The sequence below is a fragment of the Arvicola amphibius genome, chromosome 8 (assembly GCF_903992535.2).
Source record: "Arvicola amphibius chromosome 8, mArvAmp1.2, whole genome shotgun sequence".
In the NCBI taxonomy this organism is placed as follows: domain Eukaryota; kingdom Metazoa; phylum Chordata; class Mammalia; order Rodentia; family Cricetidae; genus Arvicola; species Arvicola amphibius.
The window spans coordinates 114,200,481-114,219,681 of record NC_052054.1 but is presented as its reverse complement, the minus strand read 5'-3'; the positions used below and the strand labels follow the sequence as shown (position 1 = coordinate 114,219,681).

Here is a 19,201-nt window from a genome sequence, read left to right as displayed (position 1 = left end):
ACCATACACAGATTGTATCAGGTCCACATATACTCATATGAAGGACAATGAGAATATAAACTTGACTTTAAATCTCCATGCACGGGCACAGTTCTGCTGGGAAGACTCTTCTGCTACGTCTGTCACCGTCTGTCCACTAACCCACTTCTTTACTTATTGTGGCAATACATCGACCTGTTATGTAATTATATTCACAATACAGAGCAGACACTGTGGGGACCTGCTCAGGTGAAGAGGCTAGCCAAGGTGAGAGGGGACTGTGAAAGCTGACATCTAGCTAACATCAGAGCAAGTGCCCAGAGCAAGTGCCCAGGCAGTTCCTTCATTAAAGGGAATTTTAGAATGGAAGGCATGTAGCATATGAAGGGTTTTTTTTTTTGTTTGTTTGTTTAGTTTTTTTTTGTTTTTTTTTTTTTTTTTTTTTTTGGTTTTTCGAGACAGGGTTTCCCTGTAGTTTCTAGAGCCTGTCCGGGAACTAGCTCTTGTAGACCAGGCTGGCCTCGAACTCAGAGATCCACCTGCCTCTGCCTCCTGAGTGCTGGGGTTAAAGGCGTGCGCCACCACCACCCGGCTATGAAGGGTTTTAAGACACCAAATAGAACACAATGTGCTCAATACACAAAACTGCTTCTCTTTGGAGTCAGTTACAGGGCATGTAAATATCTCTACAGGTGTCGCCGTCCGTGCTGATCCATATTTCATCCCAGCCTCCTATAAAGCAAAGTGAAGGGCATTACTACGCTGGTCCTCTGCACCTGACCAGAACCGTTTAGTGAATGCAGGTCACCTGGATGAGAAAGCACCTCCTCCCCTGGGGAGCTCTCTTTCTCTCTCTGCTAAAGGCACACCACCATGTCGGGAAAGCTGTTATTACCAAGGTATCATTATCTCTCTAATTCACAGGTGGAGGAACTGAGTTAGGAAGCAAAGCAGGGCGAGTTTCCAGTGTCACCGTTTCGGTTGGCTTTAGACTCCATAGCTGTCGGGATGCCAGAGTCTGGCACAGCACCCTGGGAAACAGTACGGCTCTCTTATTGTTCTCATGGCTCTCATGCTAAGACTTCTGGAGGCAGTAAACACTTTTACTGCTCCTGGGGTATTATTGCAGACACTTGGAACATCCCTTTTTGGCTGTTCCACTGGCCCTGTCTCTAACACAAACTACGACTCAGAAGGCGGCTTTTGAATGATGTAACCTTCCATATTATTTCATAGACAGAGATCCCTGCTAAGGAATAACAAGGACTTCAACACTACAAATATTGTTCACTTGTTAGGGTACCTTAGTGAAGTTATGCTTTGAACACATTCCATGTTTAGAGAAGCATGTCAAGCTTCCAGTTGGTGACTTTTTAAAGAAAGGAAACCTTTTAATCATTCAGTACTGGCTGTAAGGTACTATTCTGTTTTCACTTCATGCAGAATGCCAACATGCTTGTTTTCGTATTGGACTAGGATGGTGGAGATCAAGAACAATGCACGTGGACCAGTGAGATGGCTCGGTGAATAAGAGCGCCTGTTGCCAAGCCTGCTGACCTCAGCTCGATCCTTCATACCCACATACAGAGAACCGACTTGTGTGTGTTGTCCTCTAAGCTCCAGACACAGGCCACACACATGCATGCACGCACATAATAAAAGCAGCAACAGCCGGGCGGCGGTGGCGCACGCCTTTAATCCCAGCACTCGGGAGGCAGAGGCAGGCGGATCTCTGTGAGTTCGAGGCCAACCTGGGCTACAAGAGCTAGTTCCAGGACAGGCTCCAAAGCTATAGAGAAACCCTGTCTCGAAATACCAAAAAAAAAAAAAAAAACCCAGCAACAAACAAAATCAACACTGCTCCCAGATTTCCAGAGCTTTTCTTCAACAAAATTCTATTTGTAAAACAAAGCAAGTCAAAGAGAAAAAAAAAAAAAAAAAAGTAGAACCCTACCCACATTTGTCAACTTTAAGCAGGAAAATCAAGAAAGCCCAGACTTTAGCAAAAAACAATAATAAAGCAAAAATTGCTGGAGTACTTTAAAAAAATCATATTCCTTAGGAAGAGAAAAGGTTTTAACAACTAACGTTGTAAGTCAAGTCTTTACCAAACTGTCAGCATTTGACAGCACCAAATTCAGCATTCCTTACTCTAGGCCTTGAGAAATGGCTTTCAGGAGCAAAAAATGAAATGGGGGCGGGGGAAAGGTTATTAAACTCGGCCAAATTCTCAGTAAAAAGTGATAAAACTGGAATAGTTAAAACGCCTAGCACAAAGTTAGGCCTTTTGCATCTATGAATGAACAATCTAGCCACATAATATACTGCTCTCATGAAGAAAGCTCTAGAACTTAACATAGAGGGGCTGGGTTTCCCTCATGAACAGTTCCCTTGCAGTTTGCTGCCATTCACTGAGAGGCCAAGCAAGTTTGTCAATGTCTGGATATTAGATGTAGTGTCAGGAGCCTTGCTGACATCTGGTAGGAGCCACTTAAATAAGGAAGCATTTTTCTGTCCTACCCAGTAACCCCCATACCACTGACTTAGCTGCTCAAGGGGATTCACCAAAATGTCAGTGGTGAGAGAGGCGGGAACAGCTGTGACTTCCTTATTACCATCCCTAACAACAGGGCAGCCACATTGGCTTCAGTATCTTCATTTATCAAAAGAGAACTGAAATCTCTCACAACCCAGCGCCTGACAGGCAGGCTTTCCAGTGTTTCAAATGGAATCAAGTTAGAGAGAGAGAGAAGGAGAGAGATTTTTACTAGAGAGCCAATGCTCATTCTTTTAACTTACCTTGTAAACCTGGGAGTTGCCTCTTCAAAGCAGGGGGGAATATGAAAATTCCCCATTCAGGATTGTCACAGCCCACTATCCAGAAGGTTTGTAGCATTCCCAAAGAAGACGTTATATGGCACAGCCTCAGGCCCGAGGAGACCTCATTTGTCCAGTTAGGGGTAACAGGGCTTGGGAGTTTGCATTTTAAAAAAAAAAATCCACTTTCCTTTCTTTTCTTTCTAGCCCCCCATGTCATAGAAATCCACCAAGTGTCCTGGGCACTGAAGAGGCAACACGGGTGGGTCACGAGGCTTTCACCTGGATTTTATTCTGTGGTATGAACCAAGCCCCGATGGCCACCTTTGAGTCCTTCCGCAACGCTCCTGGGCCCCAGCGAGGAGTGATGACAAAGGCTGACGCCACAGACAAAATCCTTCGGTTGAAATTCCAAACAGAAAGGATTAAGGTGACTTCGAAAACTCAGCATCTGACCGGGGGGGGGGGGGGGGGTAGAAGGGCGTCGAACTCGGAGGCAGAGTTTTATCTATATAAGTACATGTATTTTATACACCAGCGACGGACAAGAGTACTTCTGAGAAATTACTGGCTCCAGGTTTAAATCTGATGATCTAGGCCATCCACGTAAGCCCACGGTTTCAACAATCTCATACACCAAGCAACGCTGCAGGTAATTTTTTTTTCCTTTAATTTCAGAGGGCGAAGACGAAGTAAAAAAAGTGCAGTTCTTCAATTAAAGTGCATGGATGAGGTAAACTAATTTCAAGAGTTCTGAGTCTATTCAGTACTGGCTCAGACAGGGACCATCCTGCCGTGTATCTGCTGCATTTGGGTTCTCATCGCCTGGACGCTGCTTAAAATCTTATTCTGGTGTGTGAGGGTGGTGATGCCAATTCTTGCCAGGTCGCTGCAGGTGGGGCAAAGACAGAGGGAAAAAAAAAAGTCACAGGGGTGCCGGGACCCTCTTTTTCAAGGCTTCATGCAGACACACATTTGAATCAGCCACAATCAATACAGTACAAGAAAGGTGTACGAATGTTCCATTAAGCAATCCAATATAACAATGCAGGTACAATTGGGGTCGTGTAAAATTATATTCTATCAAAATGAGAGGCATTCCAGCTTTCAATTTTTTTTTTTTTTTTTTTTTTTGGATGAGTAGGGAATGATTATGAAACTCAAGGCGAAACAGGAAAATACTATGAAATCTAGATTTACCCTTTGGTGTTACATCGCTGAGTACTTACTCCTGGTTCATGTGAACCACAGCTTCTAGCGTGGTGTACCCCGCGGCTGTGAAGTTATCCTTATACCGGTCCATTTTGATGGCTTGCAGCCAGTCGCCCACTGATACTACAGCCGAGAATTCAGGGGAGCTGGGATCCAGCAACGCTGTGTTGGGTCTGAAAGTGGAACGAGAAGATATAAACGGAAAGAGGTGAGATTGCATACGGCAGACCAGGGAAACACAGGGCCAAAACAAAGAGGTGTAAATGGGACAACTGTCATTTGAAATTAACGTGCGCTTTTTTTCTCTTTTTTTTTTTTTCCCCTTTGGCATTCATCTTAGGTGGACTGCGCTGGACATTGAATTTCATAGCAGATCTCTGACCATCCTAACTCGGTAGAGGATGCGGGAGCCCTTGGGATTTAAACCTGTGCAGTCTTTGGAAAAGAATCCACTTTCCCTCAGGGCCAAATACCACAGACTTTAGTTCAGGAGCTGTGGAAACAGTGACGCACGAGGGAGGAAAACTGGGAGCTTGCAAGCTGCCAGGCTTGATGGAAGCAGAAGAGTTCAGATCCGGCATGCTCTCAGCGAGGTCTGGAGACATGCGCAGTGCCTTCCCACCATCCCGGGACAGCTGGAGTTAATGTGCTCTTCTCATCAACCCGTGCCTGACGAGCACGTGTGCCAAGGCCAGCAGAAAGAACGGCGCTTTGATTGCTCTTAGGATCGGGGCGTGTGCTCCTCAGATTCCTCTGTCAATAGTCATTCCAATAATGTCAAAGCTCTTCTTATTTAGTTATTAATTTATTCATTCGCAAGTCAGGTGTTTACTATTAGATCAATAGTCAAGACTGACTGGTTGCAGGCATTCTGCCTTTCCTCCCGATAGAGATGCACAAGGGACCTCTAATCCATGCAAGATTTTAGGAGACTTACAGTTATCTCCAGAATACTTAAAGACCACAGGCTAGCCCTTTGGAGGGGCATTTCATAACCCCTCTACTGTAATTTCCTACATAGAAACACAGCTTTCTTCCACTTCTCTTTCACCTCAAAATCCTACAAAGTCTGTGTCTGAGTTTAGCATTTTAGCCTGAAACGGTGATTGTGCACCAACATTTAAGTTGGTATAATGTCCTCGATTGGGACAAGAAAAGAAATCTTATTATAAAAAAGGAAGTTATTGTAATGCCTAGACTTCTTTATACAGAATTAATCCATTCCTTGAAAGTTTTTTTCATTTTTACCAAAATTATTTGATTTGCATTATTTCTCTTTCACATAAATATTTTAGCAGAAAACTCCTTTTCTGAACTCAGCTTTGTGTTCAAACACTTGCCTTTCTGACCTTCCCTTTGTCTGTTATTTCAGTTGTCTAATTCTTTCTAGTAAAATGCAGCATTTGTTTACAGTAAAAATAATGAAGATCGAATCCTCCCAATTTTGCGTTAATAACATTACCACGTTAGTAACATACTAATGTTTTGTGTTTATTATTGTTTGCATTTACTTGTATTTTTGGGCTAAGCTCACGACAGGGCAGACAAGATCTGATGAACCAACCCCAGGGTGCAAAGATGGTCACTCGGGGTCAGTTGGTTCCCAAGGTCATTGCCAGACTTGCTCTGCAGTCTTCATTCTCGTTGTAGAATACCACATTTGCCTAATTTTGTGCTAAATTGTGTACCATATTCTATCATTGGCAATAGTGGCAAGTATTATTTAAGTACTATTATCAAGAAAAAGTTCAGAACTGAGAACTCTATACTGTAACTCAGTCTGCTCTAGGCTTTGATGCGAAACAGGCATTACCCCATATTAGTGGCTGGAGAGCTATCAAGGGCTACTAAATGCTAAGAGAAGTCCCAAACACTAAAGAATGGCATTAAACAAGCATCTCTCCCCTCCAATCAGAACACAGTTGAAAATTAACCAGGTAGAGAAAATTCACCCTGGGATTTGAAGAAACTGACTAGATCTCAAAAGGAGGCTTGGGAGTCATTTGAACCCAAGAATAGGGGGGAAACCTCACATGGCAGTAAATGTCTTTCTTCAGTTAGTAAAGTTATACACGGTCCCTGCTCAAATAAGAAGTGAATTTTACCCATGTATAGTGTTATTTTAAGAGTTTGATGATCCCCCTTTTTGTCCAATGTGGCCAGGGGGAGGCATTTAGAAGCCCCGAGACTAGAAGGTTTCCTCTTATCTGCTCCAGGGTCCCTTTGTCCAGTATTGGGATAGCAAATATATTCCTTCCCTTCCAGGACCTTAGGACTGCTTTGAAGAGCACTTCAAAAGTCTGAAAAGCTGAAAGGCCTAGGACACACTAGCATGGAAGGGATGCTCTATTTTTAAGTCAGGGTCACAAGAAAAGAGACATCTTTAAGGAGCTCAGATTTGGAGCCGACTGCGTGCCTCACCTGATGCAGGCAGGCCCGAGTCTTTGACTCAACAGTCTAACCAATAAGCGTTTCTATCTAAAGCGGATGAGTCTGGCGTCTACTACTGAACCCGTTGACAGGAAAACTTTTTCTCTCAAGGAAACCTGCTGGTGAACAATGGCCTTGGGACCTTCATATTTTTCATGGACCCACGGGCTCTTCAGACTCAAAGTGACTGAGGAAGGCGCAATCCAGGCTGCAGAGCTTGGAAGTGGCTTCTGAATTAGCGAAGGCAGGAATTAGGACACACCCGACTCGCCTGCCACATAGAATGGAGTCCCTCATACATCACTATTAGTAAGCACGGCAAACCTGGAGCTCTCTGGCCCGGTCCTCTTCAAGCTGTTGGGATTGCGGATGAGTTTGTCCAGCATGTTGACAATCTGCCCGAATTTAGGCCTGTCGCTCCTCTCTTTCTGCCAGCAGTCCAGCATTAACTGATGGAGGGCAATGGGGCAGTCCATTGGTGGGGGCAGCCGGTAGCCTTCCTCGATGGCTTTAATCACCTAGAGAAGACAACAGGATGGTGTGGTAAGCTGCCAGAGGCTTAAGCATGGGCGAAGCTCCAACTCCTTCACAGAAGCCAACGCCAGGTATTGCTGGCGACGGGGGAGAGAAAAGCCAGCTGTTCAACGGAACGTGATGCCAATCTGAGACTTGAACTAAAGACGCATTGATATTCCAAAGTAGTTTGAGCCCGATTAGATCACAGCGTGGCGTCAGGGCTTTGGCAACAGCCCCCCTGGCATCTCAGAGTTCTGCCTGTACTCTGCTCTTCAGCACCAGCACACCTACACACCCCAGGGAGATCCACCCGGGGCCACTGCAGGCATTCTTTAGGAAGTCATTCCAAACTGGAATTCCCCAGGCATCACTGTGTACCCTCATTTAGTAGCTACTCTATCAGCATCAGTGCCCACTTCCAGATCGCTAGCCATTTTCCCTTAGGAGACCGCGACACCCTTAGATGTCATCTCAGTCTCTGTCATGGCCACAGTCTGAGGCTGACTTAACTCTATTCAAAGTGCTAGTAAGGCAATTCTTCTGAAAAATTAAATAATTAATTAATTAATTAATGCTCTTTGGGTTTTTTCTTTTTTGAGGCAGGGTCTCTGTGTAGCCCTGACTTTCTTGGGGGGGTCACCATGTAGACCAGACTAACTTTGAACTCTGAGATCTGCCTGCTTCTGTTTCAGTGCTGGGATGAAGGTGTGTGCTACCGCCGCCCAGCTAATACATTTCATATTTTAAGTGGGGGGAATCCTTATATATAAAAGAAAGTTTCAATGGTTGTTGCCTATTTTCATATTGCTCAAGATTATCTGGAGTGGTTTGTCTGCCTGCTGAATTAGACACAGCAATCACACAAGTTCGTGTTAGTGTGACCCTTCTAATGCGCCAGCCCAGACCACACACGACTCTCTCTTTTGTCCCCCACCCCCCGTTTTTAGGGACAGGATCTAACAATATAGTTCAGTTGGCTAGCCTCCCACTCTCCATTCTCCTGCCTCAGCCACCACATTTGGCTCAGTCTCTTTGGCCTTCCTCTAAATCCCTTCCCATTGTGATGTGAATCCTGACAAATTTAAAGATCAGAACTACTTAATACTGTTTCCTACATATTGGAAGCACTTTTATTTGTTTGGTATTTTGAGCCTTTTATTTGTTGGTTTTTCTTTGCCTCTATCCAAATGACTCCTGCCAGAAAGACAAAGTGCCACAGCCATCTCGTACCCACGTTGGGTTTATCCCACAAGGGGCTACTACTGACTGCTGAGAAACTGGCCCGCAGCCGGAAATAGTCAATTCGAGTAGACCTAGATTCTCGGCACAAATTTAACTGCTGTCTTCTTACCCAGAACACTGCTTTAATCGAGCAGGCATCCTTTGATGGAAAAGCACCTCCCAAGCGATTTTCTATATCTCCTTGCATCAGAATTATCTGTTTCTTCTAAGGTAGAGGACGCTGTCTTGTGTGCCTTCATTGCATTTAATTTTGCCAAGCATATTAGGTCAGTCTGAACCTTTTATTTCTTTTATCTTTCCAAGTACATGATATTGACTTTGGAGTTGATGAAAGCCTTCTCCATTGATGAGAAGGCAAACAGCACTGGGCCGCTGTCTAGAGAACTCAGTGATGAATACTCTCGAAGGCTCGCTACCCTGACCAGCTAGAAAGACAGCTCTTAGGTTAATAAAGCAAGTTCTTCGGCTCTCTACTGAGTCTTTTGGGAGCAAAAAAAAAAACTTTTTAAAAAATATTACTAATTTTGGTATATTTTCCCCAGCATCGCCACTCCATTTGCCATGCGCCCAATGACATCACTTACATTTCCTGATGATTCCTACTGGCCCGAAATCCAGATAGACAAACACATATGAATGATATAACAATATTATTTGTGAGCAAGAAATGGCTTCAAAATCACCCAAATAAAAAGCATAGACCAGTCAAATTGCTTTTCAGAAATACAGAAACTGTCAAAACAATTAAGTGTGAGAATAGGTAGGGCAGGAATATTGTTCTCTTTAGTAGACGCTCATTTACCTGGGACTCTCTTGTTTATCAAGGAAGCTTAATGTCAAATTGCTCAGTGTGTGAGTGCATGCATGCCCTGCTCATTGAGAAGGGTACCTCTGTCTCTCTGAGGGACTGAAACCAAACATTGCTCAAAGAGAATACTTGAAGAAATCTAAAAGCGTTCATCCCTTCCAACAATGGACTATACGGCCCTCACCTCCAACCCTGTTCATCTTGCAATTGGTTATCACTCATGCTAGCTGTTGTCTCTCATCCCGTCCACTGTGGCTCTTCTCTTATGAATGGCGCAATTCTTCTTTAAACGGATTAGACACACTGAGGAAAACCACGCCCCACCCCCAACCCACAGACGCATTTAGATGTGAACACATGGCTTCCCCATTGCTCCAACCACTCTTGCGTTCTTAGGAAGCTGCGTTCTATTTGGGTATATCTGTCAGGGATTTCTGGTTTCCTGTTGAGTTAGGTAGTTGAGGCATCAGGGGCAGGCAGCATCTCACATCAAAATCAAGATTTACAAGGAAAGCTTTCCAAAATGGAATTTAAAGTGCTCAGCTAGCTCAGAGCATGACACTCCCAAAGTATCATTGTAATTGATTGACCAAGCACTATATTGTAAACACTCTTCTATAGTGTCCTACCATGAGTAAGTATTAGAAAAGTTGGGAAGATACGGGTGCAGGGGACACTTCACTTCCAATCCCCCCAATTTTTCTGGAATTAACTAAAACATGTTCTAGAAAATCCCTGATCTGGGGCTCTCTGTGTTTTGCATTTATTTTTTCCTTTCTCACTGGAGATGTCTGTAATTAAATTCTATTAGCCTGGAATCTTATTAGTGTCATTATTGAATGTGTCTCTGAAATTGCATGCATCGTAGATACTCCCTTACGAACTAGTCCAGATGGTACATTTAAAGGGACGTGCATAATTTACAGAGGGTCACTTAGCGAAGCTTTATTTAAGAGTCCTTGAGGGCCACAGTCTAATTACAACTCTGCCAGCTTTAAAATATTCTCTAGATTTTTCTCTCAACAAAACTTTTGTGTCAATTTTACCACATGTGAAACGTGTTTCCTCACACTCTTTGCTTTGTTTATCTACAAATCCACGGATCTCTTTCTTCCCCTCCACTAAGCCATGGAAACAATTTAATTTTGGTCTTGAAATCAAGTTACTGTTGGTTAAAATGTGGAACGAGGTCACAAGGTATGTTTATTTATATTAAGAATGTTGACTTTAATGATATCATTTCAAACCCAATGCTTACTTAATAACATGGTAATATAGAACTTCCTGAATCTCAGGGTAAAACTTACATCTTGATTGGACATATCCCAGTATGGTCTCTCTCCATACGACATCACTTCCCACATAACGATTCCGTAGCTCCATACGTCACTGGCTGACGTGAATTTACGATAGGCAATTGCTTCTGGTGCAGTCCACCGGATAGGAATCTTGCCACCCTGCGAAGATACCAGCTATGGGTTATTTCCTAACTTTCCCAGCGATGTGCCAGCCACTTTTGTTTCTGAGTGCAGCGACTCAAACAAGCGAAACAACAGCGTTCCGGAGGTGCTCTCGGGAATAACAGACTTGTTTGAGTCAAGTCTTCCAGGTCGAGGCAATTCTCATGTGTGTTCGTTAACCACAGGGAAGTGAACGAGTGATCTGTCTAATTATTCTCTGAGCGTTGCTTAGGGCAATATTATAGAAAGGAAATCTCAGGTTTTACATAAATACATATGTTATTTGGAGCCTATCAAAGGATATGCGGCTTACGTTTGGTTTGCCTTCTTCCTGCATTCTCCCCTTCACCCTTGTAAAGGGAGTGCTTAACACTGCATCAGAAACAATGAACAAAGGAAACCAAGTTTGGGCATTTCTACCTACCACACTCCCTCCCTAGTCTTCTGTAGCGTGACAAACACACTCAATACATAGAAAAGGCAGTAGGACCTTCAAAAAAGTCAGTATTTTTTCTCCACGAAGGGAAGACTATTATTTAATTAAATTAGTTAAAATGAAAAAAAAATCAAATTAACAAACCAGAAAAAGATAAGACGTTTTCCAAATATATATATACACTTTTAGTTGAGTTTCAAACTTCCTGAGGTTCTACCTGGAGGAAGGAACTTGGACATAGATCCACATGTGGCTGCAGCAACCATTATTTAAGACTGTCTCGGCTTTATTAGGGCTTCCTCATCAGATAATAAATTTGCCTGCATCGCTTTCCTGCTGTGTGGGTCACTGTGCAAACCCCATATACTGCGTTCGTACACCTTATCTAGAGATGGACACGAATGCTTTCCTTAAACATTTTGCTGAGGGATCCATCTATGTACATATATCCTTCTAGAAGCCTCTATAACTTTTCTTCTCTTCCAAGATTGAAGACAACAATAGCAGATCTCCTGAGCTCACCAAAGATGTTATCGGAAGCCAGAAGAGGATCTGCATGAATGTCGGAAGTATTTGAGGACTGTGCGCTTATTCCTGCAGAATGTTAGCTTCTGATCGTGAGGCTTAGGTAGCACACATCCTGACCCTACCCTGAGCATGCCTCATGGGTCCTAATCCCTGATTTTCTATTGATACTAAACTGAAAGCTATTCGATATTGGGACATGCTCTATAAATTCTGTACATCCATTCCCAAATTCATTAGTCAACAAGTAGAAATATTGCTATGGCTTATCTAGAGGCAAGAAACTTCTGAAGAGCAGAAAAGAACCAAGTAGCAAAGTTCAGGCAGGAAAAGGAGTACAGAAGAAAAAAAAAGCAAGAAAAATATAAACTTTAGCATTACAGGGATATATATTTGGCATACGGTATATATATGCATACATACACAGTAAGTCATTCAACCTGCTGATTTTCATAATAATTTATCATTTGTTGAGTAAATTGCCCTTGATAGTGGTTTCTGATTTGGCTCAGTTTTAAAGACACCCTCTCGTTGTTCATAAACACTTTGCGCCCAAGAAGATTTAGGAGAAAGAGAATTCATTTTGCTCGTAACTTGGGGCTCTACAAAATAGCTTTGTACTAGAGTGGGCTTCAGATGGCCTCCTGTTTTAAAGGAGGTTTAAAAATGCATACAGAAATACGGAGAGGCCTAAAGGATAAGCAAACTTGAAGAAGAAAACAGTAATTGGAAAGACTTCCAACAACATCGCAATGGTAAGGAAGGGAGATCATCTGCACAGATGCCATGCCAGAGGTGGCAAATGGTGCTTACCCTGGTAGTATAGGCCGCTTCGGGATCATCCTCCAGCACCCTGGACATGCCAAAATCAGACACCTTGCAGACCAAGTTGCTGTTTACTAGGATGTTCCTGGCAGCCAGGTCTCGATGCACGTAGCTCATATCAGATAAATACTTCATTCCAGACCCAATGCCACGGAGCATGCCCACCAGCTGAATGACTGTAAATCGGCCGTCGTTCTTCTGCATAGGAAGAGAGAGAGGGAACAACCCCATTAGCATCAGGCCAAATCAATTATCACCAAGCATTTATTACTGCATTCTCTTTGAATATCTGTATCCGGCACGCAATGAAACTCGGCATTATTTCCGGGCCTTTCTGAACAAAGTCACTAATTCACGAGCCGAGCTGGGTTGACTTCCCGTGATAGATGGAAATTGTCCAAGTTTAATGAATCTATGGCTCAAAGAGCTCCACGGTGTGAGAATAAATCAAAGACTACCCTCACTGCCCATGGATTATTCAATAGCCTTAAGAATCACATCATATTCCATTTCTTCCCTTCCTGAACCCTACTGAAAAATCCCACCAATGCAAGCAAACGGAATGTACACAGGGGATCTGTGAGTTGCAGGAGACTAGTATTCCTGGGTTCAGTGGAAAGTAGATACGTACCCTGAGAAACGCATCCAGGGAGCCGTTCTCCATGTACTCCGTTATGATCATGACTGGTTTACCTAGAGTTTCCAAAAGAAAAACAAAAGCCCTTGATGAGCCACGCAGTTAATGAGATAAAAATGGGCTGTGCAAAAATTTTACTGCCAAGACACCTGTCTTGTGCGATCTAATTTAATTAGAACAAGCCAAGCTTATGCCTCAGCTGTGGGAAGCGAGGGATGAAATATTCAAAGGACAAGTAGGCTTAGATTCCATCTGGAAGGTTAACCCTTCGGATGGCTTGTTGACAGGGTCCTTAACAAAAGTGGCCTCTGGTACCCAGGGATCACATGGATGGATAATTGCTCTCTTAAACAACAGATGAAAAGGATAAATGGGCAGGCATGTTGGAATATGTGTGTGTGTGTGTGTGTGTGGGAGAGAGAGAGAGAGAGAGAGAGAGAGAGAGAGAGAGAGAGAGAGAGAGAGAGAGAGAGCAAGAGAGTCTTTAGAATAATTCATTGATTTTATCCCTAGAAGGGCAGCTTGTCTCATGCTGAAGTCTATGGACAGAGAAAGCTTCTTCTTTATTTAGAAAAATTAAGTTTTGTAGGGATGTGGTAACATTGAATACTTCATTATTCAAACGTTCAACCTGAAACACACCATCTAGAACTCTGCCCCCTTCTCTTGCTCCCGTCCTTGGCTCTGTCCTTTCTCATCCCATGTTTTTGCTTCCTTTAACAAGTTATCTTAACAAATAAACAAGTCCTTTTTTCAAAGTTAGTTTTGATTCTCAAGCTTTTTGGTTTCTTCCTAGAGAAAGAATGAACATGAAGGTGACTGGGTAGGGAGGTAGAGAGGATCTGGAAGGAGTTGGAGGAGGAAAACAAATATAGTCAAAATGTATTGTATAAAATTCTTAATAAAAATAAATTAATTATAAACAAATAAAATCTCCAAATAATTTCATCTGAGACAGGAGATCGAATTCAGAGTATTGGGTGAAAATTGTTGGAAGGTCTATGGGGACTCAGAGGGCCAACCTTTTTGTCCTGCTTTATTTCTCCCGGGGACCTTAGGAAGTAATTTTTCCTTACTTTCTTAGTCACAGGCAATGAATCAGGTCTGAAATTCCTTCTTTGTAAGGGGTCCTCTGCTGGCAGGGGTGTGGGGGGCAGAGTGTCAGCAAATGCAGTAACCCTGTTATTTTTTTTCCACTAAGAGAACATGTGGAGCATTACAGAGCAAAAGATCCCCTCTGATGAAAATATTTACTTTTATTGTTCTTGCTGGCTAAACTTTAGCGCATTAGTCAGAAAATAGGCTGGGATATCTCACTACCAAAAAAAAAAAGCCTCCTTATTCTATACCGGTATATACTCAACTCAAAAGACGCAGTGTTTGGGGCGGGAGGGGCGAGCACCGGATGGTCTCACTTCCGAGGCAAAACTTTCAAAGGTTTTAATTTCAATGAAGTCCAATTTACTCCGTTGGCTTTGTATGTGTGTGTGCATGCGTGTACACGTGCATGTGTGTTTACTGTCATGTCTAAGGCATATTTCAGAGGCAAGTACTTTAAACTAGAGAATGACCACATTCAGATTTCCAGTAAGGAATGGTCCCTAAGAATGCTTCTGGTCTTGCTGGAAAGGGTCCTCAGGAGCGACTTTCTCAGGTCGTGTGAAGGAGGTGAGGGCTTTGCAGTGGAAATTTGCCCTCTGCAAGTCCTTGGACACAACAAAATCACCTATGTATTAATCATCCTGCTCAATCAAAAGATACTTTGTCAGCTAACGAGGAAAAGTCGGCTGTCCCAGCCAACTATTAACACCTAATTCCATTTCCCTAGTTCCCTGGAGTTCTCGGACAAGATCCGAGAGAGCGGAGTGGGGGAGAATTTATGATCCCCTCAATCTAGATAGTTTCTCTGGGAACTAGTTGGTTATGAAAGCCCATTCTGATTAGGCCCTCTCACCTAGTTCGACCCTTCTCACTACTTTCTCAAACTCCAGTATTCTCCTGTCCGTTTATTAAAAGTGTCCATTCGTCAGAACCTTTAAGAGAATACCTTCCTCCACGGAAGGGCTTCTAAATTGAGCCGGGGTGGGCTCAGGGATGGAGATGGCTGCTTCCCTACAACAGACAGGGATGTGGGAGGGAGAGATAGCAGAAAGGAAGGGGACCCCAACAACTTCTCTGGTGGAAATTTTTAAATCATTCTAATTCAGCGACAAATGCATTATGCAAATGAACCCAGCCGTTTGTAACAGTTACAGCTGTAATAGCTGCGGGTTTTTAAAGGCGCGGTGGGACTTTAACACAAAGATCCCCTGTTTCTTCTCTCTTCGGCAGAGGTGCTATGAAAATCACTGTCTGCGGCAGGAAAAACACCCGAGTTGAACAGAGGCCCCTTTCTAGAGAAGGGACCTGCAGAAGTATTTAACGGGAATGTTATCTTTTAATTAAAGTAGCGAGGGGCTTGGGCAGCTTCGAAGGCCACAGGCAACAGAAAAAATATCCTGTCTGTAAAACCAATCTTAAAAAGCAAATAGAACTATTCTATGCTAATTACAGCCTTCACCTGAGGAAGAAAATTATACGTCCTCAGGATCAAATTTCCTTTTTTGAAGGATTCTCAATGTGAGAGACGATGTGCTCCTTCAGCCATGAGAGCACCCGTGAACACTTAAAAGAGGTGTGTGTGTTTCATTTGCCACTGTGCAAACCACTCTAAAATATTTTATTTTCTCCCCAAATAAACGTGCAAGGCAAGTTTTCTTTATCTCCGTTTTTATGTTCGAGGAGAGCAAAACAGAAGACTGACCAACCCACCGAAGCTGCCACCAGCAGAATTCTCATAGGGGTGCGAGCAAACGCTTCATCTTCAGGTCAGTTATTCTCAACATGGGTCCTGCACACGTGCTACGGGTATATCACCTTCACCTAGTCCTTTAGAAATGAAAACTTAGATGGTTCTTCCCTAACCCTCACTCCTGCCCATTCAAACTTCTTCAGAGGAGTCCCAGGAAACTATGCTTAAAAACTAGTAGAAAACATTTAATTACATTTATTTGTTTAGGGTCATGGGGTGGGGCGGGGTCATGGAGAATTTCTCCTAAGGTCAGAGGGCAATCTTCAGGAGTCAAGCTCTCTCCTCCAGCCATGTGGCTTCCTGAGATGGAACTCAGGCCACAGGGTTGGCAGCAAGCAAGTTTACAAGCTCCTAAACCATCATCTTGCTCCCCAAGATGATTTGAGGTGCTTGCTTTCATTTAAAAAAAAAAAAAAAAAACCAAAGTAACCTTCTGGTTCTCCCTCCCAAAGACTGTATTTTGTGGCTTACTGTAAATGTTTCCATTTTCCAAGGTAGCCCACTCTAACCCCCTACCGGTTTCTCACTCACTGAAGCAGCTATCCGGATCCTTGCCACTTGTTGATTGACAAGCTTTTCGCAGGCATCTTAAATCAACGAAGAGACACCTTGGCCTCACAGACAGAGCCCCAGGCTTACAAGAACCTTGACTTGTACAAACTGGAGCTAGGTACCGGGGCTCCTGGAGCAGAGCCATCTTAAACACACGCTGCTTCGGTGCTCTCTCCGCGCGCGAGACTTTATAAGCCAGTCCTAGCCAGCCGTGCAGATGTACACAGGGCCTGCTTCACAAAACGCATCTGTTGAGCTGTGTCGAACTTGAACTGAAGCGTGGTTCCCAAGCTCAATGAACGCTAATGGGCTAAACTAGGGCGGGTCCAACCAGGTGTTACTGTGAAGAGGCGCTGAACGGCCACAGCCATCAATCAGGCCGAGCAGACGAGCGAATCCCCCCGCCCCCGAAAAAATAAAGATTCCCGAGTTTCGCTCCCTGCAACTGGAACCCAAGCTTCCAATACAAGGTGTGTGTGGCGAGCTTTTGTTTTGCTTTATATAAAATTCATTTCGTTTACCATCTGCTTGTGCCTACCCTGCGATGATCAGTTTGGTCTAGCGAAGACTTAAAAGATGGCACAACGTATCCAAAACTCTGCGGCATTAATTTCCCCCAAATCTCACGCAAGCTGCCTTGGAGACGGGGCATCAGCTGCAGTCACAGAGCCATTTAGAGCTGACTGAAAGATTAATGACTGGTCCTGCACTGCACCGATTTCCTCCTATTAGTAATCAGTGGGCCTGTGCCATCTGTCATTTCCCTAGAAAGAAAATGTGTGTTTAATTTCCCTTTAACTCTCGACTTAGCTTTGTAGAGGGGGATGACCCACGTACATTTGGTGACAACGCCTTCCAGGTGGATTATGTTTGGGTGGTCAAACTGGCCCATGATGCTGGCCTCGCTCAGGAAGTCCCTCCTTTGCTTGTCAGTATACCCAGCTTTCAGGGTCTTGATAGCCACACAGATCTCTCTCTTGCCCGGCACCTTGAGACGCCCACTGCAGACTTCTCCAAATTCACCTGTGGGAGAAGAATCCCAGATGCGCCAGAAAGAAACGCATTCGAGATGGAAGAAAAAAAACCTTCATTGTATCAGGTACTTAGCTAGTGAACCCCAATGATTATTTTATTTAGTAAACCCCCCACCACACACACACACACACACAGTCTTGCAGTAGGCACTATTCTTAGAGACTGCATTTTATAATAGGAAACTCAAGCTTAAGGTAAACCTTACTAAAGTCCTTCACCTAGTGAGACTTAGAACATTCTGGGTCCAACTAATCTGACTATAGATCTTACATGTTCACTTAGTTTATGCCCATGCTCATTTTCATGAAAATAAGTACAGATTTGTACCAGAGTTCCTTACAGACCATCACGTTCATATTCTGAGTGAGGAAATCTCAGTGCATAATATTTACATATATAGACGGACGCGCAATACACTCACTCATACATGTGAATGTAATTGCGTAATTTACATAACTATTTAACATTCACAAAGGAAGCTGACTTATTGGCGAGACACTCAGATACTTACCAACTCCTATGACTTTTTCGATTTTAATGCAGGATGCATCGATTTCTTTGGCAAATTCTCGAACTGCCTGGTTGGGGTCTTCATATGTAAAGGGATCCACGTAAGTTCTAACACCTACAGAATGAAGAAGGGATAAGGTGACTGGACAGATCCCAGGAAACACGAATAAACATAAATGGGCGAGGTCTATTTAAAAACAAAAACAAAACAACCAGCCCTTCAGACTGGAATGGTTGGGTTAGCTATATGGCCGTTGACATATGAAAATGTTTAAATTCTTGCTCTGGTTTCCATTAGTGGGTAAACAAAGAATTTGCTAGCTGCTTAAGACACTGCATGCATGCAGTTCTACTGACTTCCTGGAATGGACTCACACTTCAAGGCTAAGAGTTTAAAAACAACTCATCCCTGGAGGAAAAGCGAATCTCTCATCAGGAAATTCGGAATGAGTTGGCTGAATCCTTTCTTGCTCCTAGCTCCAATTGTCCTAACACTAAAGTCTTACCCCTCGTTTCAAGTACTGTCCTTTACTGAAGACAATAGGTGCTCTCCAGTTCCACAGGCCCTGTCTATAGGGTGTCACTTCTCCCCCATATCTAGACCAAATAAATACATGACCAAAACTGAACAGGCTAACATGAAAACTAGATTAGTGTACACAGGAGGAATACAGGTCACTGGCTGACTTAAGAGCAAGGACTCTAAATGGACCTCTATTTGCATTCCGTTTGGGAGAGGAGGTTCAGCGGGAGATAATGCTATCTTCTAGCCGAATGTGTGACTTCTCTGAATATAAGCACCCACCTGTTGCTCTCGCAAACAAGTTGAGATGTGAGCTCAGAGGCAGCTGGTGACATGCATTACCAACAGTTTTCTACCTACCTTTGCACTGGGGACTTTATGTGCGATGCCAGCTGACCAAATCTCCGTGACATTCCTAACTTGTCCATCTTTCTCCTTTTCTCTTCCTTGGTCTTTACAAATAACTGAATAGGTTGGGGTTGTTTTCCCATGGCACTATCTTGTCATCTCAAAAAATAATGCTGGGTCATCGGGCTTCTTTTAAGTGTTTTCAACTACTTAAATCAATTTCTTTGAACTGACTCCTTTGAGCCCATCTGTAACAGCAACATCTAGAGTCCACTAACACATTTTTGATGGCTGTCATCCCAGCATCACATCACTACCATTACATAACATCTTATTCTTTTATCATTCCCACACCCAAATTTTTGGGTTATGAAAATAATGACCTAGCGTGGTCATTGATGGTGGTGCACACCTTTAATCCCAGCAGGTGGATCTCTGTAAATTCAAGGCCAGCCTGGTCTACAGAGCTAGTTCCAGGACAGCCAAGGCTACAAG

At 43.4% G+C, this 19,201-nt stretch overlaps 1 protein-coding gene across 1 annotated transcript in view; it reads right to left on the bottom strand.

Moving 5' to 3' along the window:
- Window positions 1–3,402: 3,402 nt before the first annotated feature.
- The window catches only part of Epha4 (EPH receptor A4), a 141,133-nt gene continuing 125,334 nt past the window's right edge, over window positions 3,403–19,201 (bottom strand). The window contains exons 10-17 of the mRNA XM_038339013.1: window positions 17,837–17,950; window positions 17,128–17,313; window positions 12,882–12,943; window positions 12,239–12,448; window positions 10,312–10,461; window positions 6,763–6,956; window positions 4,026–4,181; window positions 3,403–3,685 (exon numbers count right to left, since the gene is read on the bottom strand). Of these exons, the coding sequence (XP_038194941.1) occupies window positions 3,571–3,685; window positions 4,026–4,181; window positions 6,763–6,956; window positions 10,312–10,461; window positions 12,239–12,448; window positions 12,882–12,943; window positions 17,128–17,313; window positions 17,837–17,950 (1,187 nt within the window). The 3' untranslated portion in view covers window positions 3,403–3,570. The remainder of the gene's footprint in view (window positions 3,686–4,025; window positions 4,182–6,762; window positions 6,957–10,311; window positions 10,462–12,238; window positions 12,449–12,881; window positions 12,944–17,127; window positions 17,314–17,836; window positions 17,951–19,201) is intronic.